A 13,930-nucleotide genomic window follows, 5' to 3' on the forward strand; every position below is an offset into this window, starting at 1 on the left:
TACGTGTGCAGGTTACGCTCACTGGCGTGGCCAAGTCCTCAAGTCCGACGAGCTCAAGGAACTGTACCAGGGCCTCCGGCTCAACGATATCACGCGCTATGACTATGTTCTCACTGGTGGGTCCGCTCGCCGGCTGCGCTACGGTGGCGAGATGTTAACTGCCTCGCCTGGTATAGAGGAGACCCTGATGCCTGTATATTTGGAGTTTGCGTGTTCTCCCCGTGGTCACGTGGATTTTTCTCCAGGTCCATTGGTTTTTCCCACCACATTTAGAAACATGCCTTTAGAGTATTTGTCTGCTATACATTTCCACATGATAAGCCACTTTATTGAGCTATTATTTGTGGCCAGCTCACTTCTTCAATACCACCGCAAAAATCTGGAGAAAAATATTCTTGCTCCAATACGTGACTTTGGTCCCCGACTCACAAAGGTGGTATGGTGGTGTCGTTTGTAGCCGTTTCTTTTTCGTGACAGCAACTGGGGTTTGCTGCCCCGCAGTACCCTCGCTTCCACCAAATCGCATGGCCACTTTAATGAGCTCTGAAATGCTTAGCGACACCTTGCCCTAAAAAAATCTTGTTGTCAGTACCCTTAGTGATACCGCAGTCATCTGCAATGATCTGCAGTGGTGTTGATCTGAACTTTGCCCGACATGCTCTGCTTCACTACAATCGGTGCAATGCACAATTGTCAGCAGAATATCGCCCCTTGCCATCGCAGTCAGCATTCTGTAAGTGAGATGGGGGCCGTCTTGGTCCCACACAGCACTGAAATGTTTACGTGAGCAATTAAATTACCCATTTTTATTGTTGTATAACCCGTTGGATTCTGCAGGGTGCTCCGGCTGCCACGCCTCCTTCGATAATTAAACGGAGGTGTAAAGTGAGACTCGTAAGGGAAAAGCCCTGCTTGAGACGTGTTCATGGATGATTTAAACTGTGGCACCAGCAGTTTATTTAAAGGTTATGTAACCGCCACACACAGGCTGTACCGCTGGGATCGTGTTATTTTACTTGAACCAAATCCCAAGGTGGCTCAGGCCAGAGCGCTGAACCATCAGCCTGACATTCTGGGTCAACACGTGGGTTTCAGCTTTCTGTAATTAAACTTTATTCTCAAGTGTAACGAGTTAATGCTCTCACCCCCCCTCTCCCGGTCCCTGATGTTTGTGCAAAAATTCGGGTTTTCACTTCCTTTGGCTAAATTCTAGCTCGGCTAATTACAAATGTCTCTGGCTCTCATGCGACGAGCGATCTCATAGCAGAGTGTATGAGAGTGGTCAACCCCTCTTGTCGTGTGGATATTACCTCCTGCCGCTGCCGCTCTCTCGTACACGGTCTGCACTGCTCGGCGAGATTTCCGATGGGATTCTTCGTATAATATCATGCCGTTAGCGCAGTTGCAATAAATCGTGGGAAAATTTTTAAAAACTTAAACGAATCCCGCTCTTACAGGTTCTGGTTCTCTCTCGTGAAATGAAACTCAAAGCTTTTGCAGTGACATCAAACTCGCAGCAGTGGCTTTTGGCTCGCCATCGAGCAAAGATGGTCACTGCATCGCACGCTTTCAGATGCTCTTCTGCGACTGTCTGGAATGCTCTTCCAATATTCGGAAGCCACTGGAGCCGTACACTTTGAAGTCCTCTCGCTTAACAAACTCATTTCTTTAGAGCTGCTTTTTGTGTGTCGTTTGTTGTCCTTCCCCCGCACCTCCGATTAGCACGATTGGCTACATACGGTGTGAAAGAAGTTCAACATACATCTGTAACATTTCCTTGTTTCACTCTATGCTGTCATAAAGGCTGTGCTTTAAATGTGTGTGTAAATATGCATTCTATTTATTGCTTCTCAAAGTGTTGGCTCAACATCCAGGAATGCTGGTGGCTTCTCGAGAGCTTTGTGAGACTTGTCGGTGTGCGTCTGGTTTTTGACAGGCTACACAGCTGACAAATCCTTCCTGGAACAGCTGGTGGGCATCGTGAAGGATTTAAAAAAGCAGAACCCCAAAGTAATTTACGGTAAGCGAAGCCGCTTTGTTGCCAAGTAAAACCTCGCTTCCACATTTATGCATTTTCTCCATTCCCCCTCTTTTGAGAGATCAAAGGTGCACTCTGATTCACCAGCTCAAGGAAACCCTGCTGCATCATGGGACCTCCCTTGCCAGTATCAAAATATATTGACCCTTTCTGGCAATAAATCAGGTGTTAAGATGTTAAAACACCAAACTGAAACCTTTTGCAAGGAATCATGTCTGCATTAACCACATATAGTTGTGGTGAACATGCAAAAAAAACACATGCTCTGATATTATATGCAATGTCTTAGCAACTGATTGGTCCACACCATTTCGTGAGTCAAGTCCCATGCTGAAATTTGTACTCCCTTCCGTTAATGTGGCGCAAGGCTGTCGTGAAGGTGCTGTTTCACACGTGGGGTTAGTCTCACCAGTAGGGGGCAGCGTTGCTATACAGCAGGAGCCACAAAGCCATGAATGGCCCGTTTTGAATGTTCCTCCTCGAGGTGTCGCGATCCATCGCCCCGAGCCAGGCCTCCTGGATAGGAGGTGATTAGCACCAAGAGGTCCGGTATCAGGTAATAATCACCTCGCACGGTTGGCTACTTACGGTGCGAAATAATTTAAACATCGGCATATCCACGTTGAGCACGTTATTTGTGAGTAACTTCTCAAATTCGGCTAATTTGTGACTGACACAATTTATAAACATTGGTCTAAAATGTAAAACAAATGTCCGGACCTTCTGGGTTCACCCAAATGTGTCGAAAGGAATTTAATATTCTAAGCGGATGTCCATAAGGTCCAAAATATCGGCTTAACAATCCAGCACGTTTCATGAAACAGCGAGAATAACCTGGCTAATACCCATTTTTTCCAACTCTGCTCTTAGGCAGCAACATACATATCTTATTTTACAAATAGTGTACACATGAGGGAAGTATTCCTGATTTTTGGGTTAATAAAAAAATCCGAAAATCACACGTATATATGATATTTGGATGCCTCGAAAATATTTTTTTTTATTGTTGATCGAAACTATGACATTGTGGGAGGTGACGTCACATTTGCACTTTTCCTGCTCGATATGCACGAAGACACGTGGAATGACTACATGATGTACATCATCCAAATATCCCAACAAATGGGAAATCTAAATTCAATTTTATTTACCTGAAACTCATTCCAATGCAAACGCGCATGCACACAGTGCAATACTTTTCAGCTCACTGCTACCACTTGTTGGTGGGTTACGGAAGTTCCGCTGAGCGATATTATAAATATATTTGTGACTTAAACAATCTGTCACCCCCATTTCTTTTTTTACAAATGCTGTTGTTAATCTACATGATGCGCAGTGTGGAAGCTGGACTGACACTTGAGTTGCTGGTCCTACAGGACTCTGTCTGCAACTTTTGATGAAATCAGATTTTAAACTGTCCCTTCCTGAATCCTCTTTCTGAGCTCTAATTGCAGGAGTCTTTCTGTTTTTTTAAATCCTTTATATTAAGTTCACTTGCTTGCTTGCTTAGGACCGTGCAAATCTTTCGGTCGTTTTTTAACCCACTTCCCGTGATCCAATCGAGCTGACATTTTCCACACAGACTCGTTGTGCGTGACAATGCATTTTCGTGAAAAAAAAATTCTAAAATTTTACACTGTTTAGGGAATTTTTTAAAAATATTTAATTACCAATTGCTTAATGCTGCCAGACAATCATCTGACCCATAGGTGGCAGCCATCTCAAGCCAGAGGACGAGAGGACTCTAGCCGCCCCGATGCCACGCATATAAAGGATTTTATAGTGATGCCTCACCACAACTACAAGAGCACATTTTGCCATCGATGAGCTTTTAAGGAGCAGACTAGCATTTGTGGCATATGCCAACAGCAGTAAAAAAAAGAGTGATTAACACCTGTCAACTTGCACAAATGCCATAATGCAAGACTCACTATGAGACCTCCTTTACCAGTGGCAAAATATAGTGATAGGTTTTTACCCTTTCAACTGGTACAAAAACTAACACCTTTATACAAGGCATCATGTTTGCAAAAACCACAACACAAGCAGTCAAAATGCAAACAAAAAGAAACAACTCTGATATGACAGTGCATATCATTATCCGAGTTGTTTATTTTTGTTTGCAATTTGACTGCTTGTGTTGTGGTTATTGCAAACATGATGCCTTGTATAAAGGTGTCAGTTTTTGTACCCGTTGAAAGGGTAAAAATCTATCACAATGCAAGACTCGCCACAGTCATAATTAACCACACGTACACTTTACAAATGGACTCGATATATAAAGTGTAAATGTTGTGAACATTAGCTCCTTCAGAGTAGAGGTTAGGACAGAGAGTTGGAACTGGATTGCACTGGGTTTTGCACTCTTTGGTTGGGCCTTAATGTTTCAACCTTTAATTAGCGTCTCATTAATCAAACCTTGCAGTTGTCATTTTATTTAATTGCCAAATGTGTTTTATGAATGGTTCTTACACACGTGTGTGTGCACGCTTGCATACACACGTGTGTGTGCACGCTTGCGTACACACGTGTGTGTGCACGCTTGCGTACACACGTGTGTGTGCACGCTTGCGTACACACGTGTGTGTGTGTACAGGCGTGTTGTTGAACGACAGCGCAGTAGTTATCACAGTGCACTATGAACCTGGCGGCACGAGTTCAATTCCCACTCACGGCCAACAATCGGTGACGAATATCTGAACCGATACTGGGCCTCCCCTAGGTCAACTCGGACTTAAATGAGTACCTGGTGCAGTGGGTATAAAACATCAGTACTGGGGAGACAAAGGTGGCGGGGTGTGGTTCTGGCCACGTGGCTTCCTCGCGCTGCATGCCGGATTTCGTCGGTGCACTTGCCCAAACCAACAGCTGACACGGGAGATCTTTGTCTTTATCTTTGTGTTCGAACTTGCTTTTGCATTGCAGTCTGCGACCCAGTCCTGGGGGACAAGTGGAATGGCGAGGGATCTATGGTGAGGCTGGGGCACGTCTCTCCCGCGGCGCGCCCGGCTAGTTTTAAGTAAAACGACCGTCCGTGTTGCCATCTGTCCACCGAGCCGCGACAATTTGCGCGTCCAGCTGCGCCGTTATTGTTCCATAGCCGCCTGCCGTGGCGGCTCGTTTGCTTTTACCCTGGGACCAATTCAGCAAACATTCGTTTTTTTGGCGTGCGCTGCGCCACCCACCCGTTTCAATGGGGCGGCGCAATAACCGCACGCTGATTTACGAACGAACTGAGCGGCCGAATGCGCAGTGCCTCTTTCACCATAATGTGGCTCGGGTCGTAAGTGCGGAAAGATCTATACGTAGAGCATAGTAATGTTCATGGGAGGTGTGTTATCACTCTTGATGGTTTCCATCCTGCGTGTACCCCTTTGTCTGAATGATTTATAATCATTCGTAGATAGTGTTATTGTTGCAATACACATCGTCATTGGTGCTATTACAATGCTTGCTTTCATCATAATTCTCTGGGTTACTTGATTCAAAACTTTGGACCATATAGTAAACCGCTGTATTCTGCGCTCATTTCACGAAGGAGTTCCAAAATTACACGAACCATCTCCTGAAGTCCTCTCGTGGCTAGCAGACCTCGACATTGGCATTAGCTCCTTTAACATATTGCTGCCTTATTCAAGAATGTAATGGCTGCGATTCTGTACCGCTTGCTGTTCGGCACGTGCACGATATTTCGCCCCACGTCCTGTGGGAGATTTTTATGGAAGTTTTTCCAATACCGATTCGGTTCCTGGGACCTCGCCTAGTTGACCCAGCCCTCGACGAGTACCTGAGGCAGTGTGTGAATGTCGGCACAGCGGAAACACAGGCGAGCGGGTGTGACGCTGGCCACACCGTATGTATGTACGTTGAACTTCTTTCGCACCGTACGTAGTCAACTGTGCTAATCGGGGGGGGGGGGGGTATGGGAGCCACCACACACCCATCGTGTGCCTCGCCGGCCTTCATAGGTGCTGCTCGCAAACTGCGCTTGCACTGACAAATGGCTTTGTGCCGGGGGGGGGGGGGGTCTTTGTTGTTGTGTGTGTACTTTCGTGCGACGCAGTACGTTCCAGAGGAGCTGCTTCCTGTCTACCGAGACCAAGTGGTTCCTCTCGCCGACATCATAACCCCCAACCAGTTTGAGGCCGAGTGCGCACTGCACCCACGCCTTTGCCATGGTCGCTTTCCCTGCCGAACTCGTTTGTGTTCTTACATTTCTCCCCTATAAATTTCCTGTATGACAAGAACATATAATGACTATGAACTAGCTGCGTTTTATTCAGTTCTGGACTTTAATGGGAAATGTTTTTTTGCGACGGATTATCTTAGTGCAATAATGCATCTGCCTGGAATCGTTCATTGATCCGCGTCGAATTGTGCGCGAAAGCATCTATTTTCTTGGTTTATGCAATTTACTTGATAATTACATAATACTGTTTCTTGTAGGCTTGTAAAGTGAATATACAAACGACAGAGATAAATTTACGAAAAAACTATGCACGCTAAATGGTAAAAGCAACCCAGAATTAATAAATTCTCGAATCAAATGACAACCACATCTCCACAATTATCTGAACCACCTGGGAGATTAATCAAAACGTATGTAATTGTTAAAAAAATGAAAAAAAATGTTTCAATATTAATAACCAAAATGTGTTCATTTCTATGAAATCCTTCACGTGTCCATTTTAGTCAAATTTCCCTGAGCTTAGGTTATTGTTTCTTGACACTGAACCTAAAACACGGAAACACGGCTGACGAGAACGTGTCTCTCTGTGCAGGCTCCTAACAGGAAGGACTTTAAACACCGAGAAGGAAGCTCTGGAGGTATTTGAACGTCTCACGAAACATCACAACTCGTGGGGTGGTGGAGTGTCTTAAAACACGTGCCAATGCCGGTTCTGGCCAAGTGGCGCGTTTCAGAGCACCCGTGTCACATCCACATGCTCCCTTTTCATCTTCAATCCCAGTCAGGCGTCGGCTCGGCCTATGATGATCATGCCGGCGTTGCTAAAATAAATACCGATCTAGGAAATATTTCAAAGTGTCAGACATAGAAATCTGACCATTCCAGATCTGAGCTGGAGAATGGATGGGGCATGCACAGTCCACCTGAACAATGCAGTGTCCTGACATTCCGTGCTCGTCGTGTCGGTGTGTGTGGCGCGCGAGGAGTGTGATTTAGTGGTAATTAAGCCTGGCATAAGCACCGTGGTGACGTCACCGCCACCTAGTGGCGAATGGTGGTTGTTGTGTGAGGAGTGACGCTCACAACAACAAGTCGAGCGCCGGGTGGCTAAAACACAGCAAGTTGGCACAGTAGGGGGCACAGGTCGTGCATCGGCCAGTCATCTTAGTCGGCCAACCCATGGCACCTGGGTTTGTCCGGTGACCTGCCAGCGGGTGTTTGACACTTCACGTGACCTTAATGTACACATAGCCTGGCACAAGTGTCGTGGTGACGTCACCGCCACTTAGTGTCGAATATCTGAGCTGGTCCTGTGCCTCCCCTAGCTTGACTCGGCCTCAAATAAGTGCCTGGTTCGGTGTGTAAAATTATCGCCACTGGGGAAACAAAGGCGGCCGGGCGTGGTGCTGGCCACCACCCCCTTATAGGCCGAGCCGGCCTTCATAGGTGCTCGCTAACAGCACTTACCCCAAAAGTCTATTAAGGCAAAACGTGGGATCTTTGTTTTTGTACTCCCCCGCCTTGTGAATATCTGGATGCATTTGCCAAATAATGACTGTCAGTTTATTCGGCGTCTCAACATGTTACAAAATCTAGATTGAAAACTAATTTCTTCAGAACTGATTTTTGGTGTCCTTTCCCTGCACCTCCGATTAGTATGGTTGGCTATATACAGTGCAAAAGAAGTTCAACATACGTACGTTACGTAGGACTACAAACCAAGCGTAATTTCCATTGGGGACAATCCCTCACACGGGTAGAGAACGGTGTGGCTTCCGCAGTTTACACAGCCGGCACCCCTGGACTCACGCGGTGAATAACGCAGGCGGCATGCGGTTTTGCCGTTAGGTCATGGAGGTCCTGCACGCCATGGGGCCCCACACGGTGCTCATCACGAGCTCCGACTTCATTCCCAGCTGCGAAAACGACCTCCTCATCGTGCTGGGAAGCCGCATCACCCGTGAGGATGGCGCGCACGTCGCACGGTCATCTAGAGAGAGGCCTGCACGCACACCTGCTCCCAGTAACGAAAGTTCCGCACGCTTCCACGGCAGCGTTTACCAACTTGACGATTTGCCATGTGGCTTATTGTAATCCCGTCGCGTGTGGACCTGTGTGGTTAGCGCTACGCTGCGCTACGCTGCGCTACGCTGCGCTATGAACTCAGGCGACCGGAGTTCGATTCCTGCTAATGGCCAACACCGGTGAGGATTTTCTGAATCGGTCCTGGGCCTCCCCTAGGTCGACTGATCTTCAATTGAGTACCCGGTGCGGTGTGTAAACATCGCCACCGGGGAAACAAAAGCGGTCAGGCGTGGTGCTGGCCACCCCACCCCCTCATGTGCCGTGCCGGCCTTTATAGGTGCTCGCTAACAGCATGTTCCCCAACAGTCTGTGAAGGCCATGTGGGGGATCTTTAGTCTTGGTGTGTGTGATAACGCAGGCAAACCGGACGGTACCAACAGCAAGGAGAAAATCCGACTGGAAATCCCGAAACTCGACGCGGTGTTTGTTGGAACCGGGGACCTTTTTGCAGCCATGCTCCTTGCGTGGATCCACCACCACCCTGACAACTTCAAGGTGACGCGGCCGTGGGGACAAAAAATAAGAGTTTTCTCTCCGCGGCCCTTGCGTGAATCCGTGCATTGTGCAAGCAGGAGATGTGACCTAAGTTACTTCCTGTAGATGTGACATGTCAGCTTTTTGCGATCAATATTGCGAATTAGTTTTGTTAAATGTATTGTACACCCACCTCCACCCGACACAGCCAATTAGTAAGGTTGTCACGTGAACATAATGCGGCAATTAGTTACTACTTCAGCATACTGATTGTGTGTTAGACATCGTTGATTGATGAACTTAAAGTCTTTGGTAAAAGTACAGCACTTGAATTAACACACCTCGCCAATCTCCGTGTGATATATAGAATTATCCCACCACGATTCTCTCCATCGGTAGTGGGGAAGCAGCCTGTGTTTCTCTACATGCGCCACGCTCTTTTGGTAGGGCATGCTGCCAGGATTCGTAGATGTCCGCTCCAAATTCCCGATCCTGTTTTGGAAGCCGAATGAATGAGACCTTTAAGTTGGCCACACATGATGGACTCCAGCATGTGTGCGGAAACTTACACCAAGCCTCCCCCTCACTTGGACACCGGCCCACGATCCCACCACCGAGGTCGTGCCACTTGGTAGCAGTAACAGGCATCTTGTTAGAAAGCACGACACGTCTCATTCACCCGAGATCCATTTGAAACCAGACTAAACTTTTTGTTTTACCAGGTATAGCCCACTGAACTCTATAGCTCTTTTTCAGAAGCGATATGGCCACAAATTATAGCTCGGCGAAGTGGGTTATCATGTGCAAATTTATAGCAGCCAAATACTCTAAATGCATATTTCTAAATGTTGATTAAAACGGAGGACCCAGAGAAAAATCCACGCGACCACGGGGAGAACATGCAAACTCCATATATATAGGCATCATGATCGGAACCCACGACCTCCTGTATACAAGGCGAGGTAGTTAACATCTCGCTACCGCGGCGCTCTCAAGACCACCCCCCCGTGCCCCACCAAGTCTTACATTTACGGCAGCTGTGGTGGCCGGTTGGGCATGAGGCGCAGCTGGCAATCCAGTAAGTCGGAAGTGAGATTGGCGGTTCATGCTGAGATGGAGCCTTTGAGATGACCGATGTTTAACCTCACCGTGAGGGGTTTTCAGATAGTTTCCGCCTGTTGTTTGGCGTGATGCCCGACTTGTTACTCCTCGTGATCGGAGATTCCATTCAGGTCATATGATAAATAGATAGGGGTATTTTGGTCTACTTAGAAATTTAAGTAGGTATTTACCTGTGATAATGTAGACATTTGTGTATGTATGCTGAATTTCTTTCGCACAGTACCAAGCTAATCGGAGGTGCAAGGGATGGACAACAAACTAAACGCAAAAAGCATTTTGTGTGCATGCGCCTGCATAAAACAAATATCGATTGTAGTGCAGCGTTATCAGCATCGGGAAGACAATGGCGGCCTAGGCGTGGTGGTTTTTAAAGGTTAGAGCACTCGGCACGTGGAGCGAAACGTCGGACATCGCGCTGCACAACACGCGGCACAACCCGGAAACAAACGTGGGAGCTGTCCGGCACAAGCGCGACAACAACCTACGTGTTGGCAGTGCGTGACCCTCACCTCGTGTAAATTACACGCCGTTGTTTGTTTGTGTCCACAGCTGGCCTGTGAAAAAGCCGTGTCGGCTATGTCGCACGTTTTGAAAAGGACCCTGTCTTGCGCTCAAGGTACTGCTTTGGCGTGTGGTTGTGCAAAATCATTCGTTATGCAACACCCTCAACCACAAGAACACTTAAAGAGCCAAGCGCCATTACTAAACATTTAATTGCACTTTAATCCTGTACATAAACATTATTTATCGAAAATGAAAGTAAAAATTCGTGTTGAATAAGAAATTCTATGCATATTTCTGGAAGTGCTTATATGGCTGTCTCTTTGTCAACAGAGTTCACTGGGATTTTTGTGAAGTCCTGCATTTGTACACAAATTGATTGTTGTGCCGCTGAAATTACTGCAAGTTAAAATAAATGTCACATTGTGTCTCTTATCCGCGTGGTCTTATCTGAATACTGCCAGCCTTGACAAATTTGAGGTCATAAAATGTGCAAAATCACCGCAGGCGGAGAGAATATTGAGTCTCGCCGTCGCTCCGCGACAATTGCTCTGCCTGCAGCCCAAGCAGGTGGTGGGAAGCCTCGCGTGGCGGAGCTGGAGATCAGGATGGTGCAGAGCAAGCGAGACATCGAGAATCCCAAGGTCCTCATCCAGGCCACCACGCTGTAGTCGTGCCCCGCCCACGCCGGCCGCCTGCCTGCGGTGAGCTGCACGTGAGTCTGACGGCCAACGTCACCTTTACGGTCATCCTCGAACAAAGGCGGTGGTCACCGTGTCGCGCGCTTTCAGATGCGCTTCCGTGGCCGTCTGGAACGCTCTTCCTTCCGATATTAGGAAGCCACTGGAGCTATGCACTTCTAAATCTAGATTGAAAACTTATTTCTTAAGAACTGCTTTGTTGTGCTTAGTTTGTTTCCCTTCCCCCAAACCTCCGATGAGCACGGTTGGCTACGAACGGTGCGAAACAAGTTCAACATAGCTGGTGGTGGGACATACAATCAACATCTTCATCGTGAGCCAGTCATTCCACTGCTGGATGAAGGCCCCCACCGTGTGATGTAATAATTCGAGTGTCTGTGCACCACTTTATTGCATTGCTGTTCCTCTTCAATGAGTTACCACTCCCTCATTACGCTTGACCATTGGGCAAATATCCAGCAAAGCGGTGTGTCCTGCACAAGCCCTCCACTACACACGTCAATTAACAACCCTGCCTTGGTCAAACATCTCAGACGGTGGATTGACAAAGGGGTTGTACTGTATTAGTCCGAGGTTGCGTTGTCACAGAGGAGGAATCCAAGTCCAGACGTGGGGACTTTTTAATCCGCATGTTGTTTTTCTTTTTTCAGCTGTCTTGCTTCATCGGAGCCCCTGCACACCCATCAAGTTGTTGGCACGTGCCGCGCCAGTGTACTCGCATCCCATCCCGTGACGTGAAAATCCAGTCCCCCCGTGCCAGTCCCTCTATGCTCTCTCAAGCACCGCGACCCTCTCCCCCCTACTGACCCCACAAACGAAACCAACAATTGGTGTATTTATTGACAGCTTCTAATCGATATTAGAGACTATTTTTAAATGTTCTGGTTCGAGTGGTTCTTTGTTTTTGTGAGGATTAAGTTTCTAAAGTTGACGTAACGTACGTATGTCTGTGTGGTCATGAAGATTTGGGATAAATTGGTGTTCTGTTTGTTGTGGCCGTGCAGTAATGTAAAGCGTCTTATGTGTGTGCGTGTGTGCGTGACGCCGTAAAAGCTCTATCATTAATAAGAAAAAAAATAAAAGTATACGCTAACTCTATATCTTGACTATACTGTGCTGTTCAAAGTGAGATATCTTGCTGTGTAAAACGTGTCTTTAGGTTGTTGTGAGTGGTCAGAATACTCAACAAACCCACGTCCTGACATCACCGTCATGTATTGTGTACTAGACGATTTGTGTCGAGAAATGTTTTTCAAAAAAATCTGACACGTTGCTACAATCACAGAACTGCCCATTCCTGTTGAAGCACGGTTATAATTACTGCTAAATTATTATGAGAAATCTAGAAATGTCGCCCCATTGTTACAGATGCACACGTTGTCCTAAGCTGGATGTGGACGTGACACGTGGTGTCGGCGTCCTTCACATGAAATCCGTCGTCACCCTCTCTTTTAATGAACACATCTTTATCTACTTTCTTGGAAAGACCTTCGCATTGACAATTCTTTTAGCAGTCTGGCGGTTTTTGGCGACAATGCTTACGTGGGGGGCGAAGTGGTTCATTTCCTGTTTCTTTGCTCCAAACTTTTTCCAACCGTTCGATTTTTTATTTGTTGTTTATTAAACGTGTCGCTGATTTCTATGCTCTTAAGCAACTTTTTCTTGCTTGGCCCTGATGCACTGCAGAGAGAACCAGGTCGCGTGCAACGTGCGAGTTTATTACAATCCAGGCTGTAGGCGGACGATGACACTGAACTATGACGCCACAGGCGCTAAGGGGATACAATTGCAGTGAGTGGTGCTGATCGTCTTTGTTTTTGTATTCGGTGCATTCTGGTTGGCTTATGTAGGAGCATCTTTTCATGAGGTGAAGAATTAATTTGGAACTCTCATAGCAGCGCGACCCATGTGCTGCAGAAGGGCCCATGGGAGAGATTGTTCATGGGACGTCGATGAAAAAATCCTTCAAGTCTCCGTTTCATCCTTTACACCGAAGGGGGTCGCACTTTCTCAGTCACTCTGCTGAGATGAATGTTTGTCACTTAACAGTCAAAACATTGTCTGCATGCGTAGAGCCGCAATGTAGCCACATTAGGTGGACAATGAAATATAATGATGTATCTCTGGTCAGGCATGGATGTGACTCCTGGAGATCATCAACTCTCTACTTGGGAACCCCCCGGTTTCATCGCGGGCGTCTGCCCCCATCCGAACCCAGATTCTCAACAGTGTAGCTCGGCGCTCTGGTCTCTCAACCTGGTGGCCACCTCTCAAAGTCGGCTCTCTTTCATTATTTGCACACCGGGTAGCAATCCAAATGTTGCTGGTTCATTCTCCTTACCACCTGTGTCCACCCAGCAGTATGTAAATGGGAACACCCCGGTTTGTCGATCGGCAGGTGGCGTGTGGTGGGGTAAAGTGTGGGCACCCCCACCTCTCCCAAGACGCTTGGCGAGTGTGTAAGAGGAGGCCAGCCACCTTCTAGAGGGGCTCTGTAGAGATTGTCATTGAAGCGGTTCCGTCGGAGTAGCGTGGACAAGCAATCGCAGGCCAGCGCCTTTCCCTTTGTAACAGCTGAAATGGCCACGTGGTACTGCCTGTTGCCAGAAAGTGGACATATGGGCATTCAAAGTAACTGACTGCATTTGTGTGACCTGTAACTCAGTTTGTATGTGGCCTGTAACTTGTGTGTGTGACTGGCCTGTAACTTGTTTGTGTGTGACCTGTATCTTGTTTGTGTGTGACCTGTATCTTGTTTGTGTGTGACCTGTATCTTGTTTGTGTGTGACCTGTATCTTGTTTGTGTGTGACCTGTATCTT

The 13,930-nt window shown here is 47.2% G+C and overlaps 1 protein-coding gene across 4 annotated transcripts in view; it reads left to right on the forward strand.

Annotated features, from left to right (window-relative positions):
• PDXK (pyridoxal kinase) overlaps positions 1-12,208 on the forward strand; it is a 64,908-nt gene extending 52,700 nt beyond the window's left edge. For 3 of the 4 annotated variants that reach the window (XM_061569568.1, XM_061569587.1, XM_061569596.1), the window contains 10 exons: positions 12-116; positions 1,937-2,020; positions 4,964-5,010; positions 6,102-6,187; positions 6,820-6,865; positions 8,076-8,187; positions 8,671-8,807; positions 10,458-10,524; positions 10,971-11,124; positions 11,761-12,208. In XM_061569568.1, coding sequence (XP_061425552.1) covers positions 12-116; positions 1,937-2,020; positions 4,964-5,010; positions 6,102-6,187; positions 6,820-6,865; positions 8,076-8,187; positions 8,671-8,807; positions 10,458-10,524; positions 10,971-11,080 — 794 coding nt within the window. In that variant the 3' untranslated portion in view covers positions 11,081-11,124; positions 11,761-12,208. The remainder of the gene's footprint in view (positions 1-11; positions 117-1,936; positions 2,021-4,963; positions 5,011-6,101; positions 6,188-6,819; positions 6,866-8,075; positions 8,188-8,670; positions 8,808-10,457; positions 10,525-10,970; positions 11,125-11,760) is intronic. The other variant, XM_061569578.1, reaches the window with a different exon arrangement.
• The last annotated feature ends 1,722 nt before the right edge of the window (positions 12,209-13,930 follow it).

The sequence above is a fragment of the Lethenteron reissneri genome, chromosome 6, assembly GCF_015708825.2.
Source record: "Lethenteron reissneri isolate LAM-NWPU_2019-01 chromosome 6, ASM1570882v1, whole genome shotgun sequence".
NCBI lineage: Eukaryota > Metazoa > Chordata > Hyperoartia > Petromyzontiformes > Petromyzontidae > Lethenteron > Lethenteron reissneri.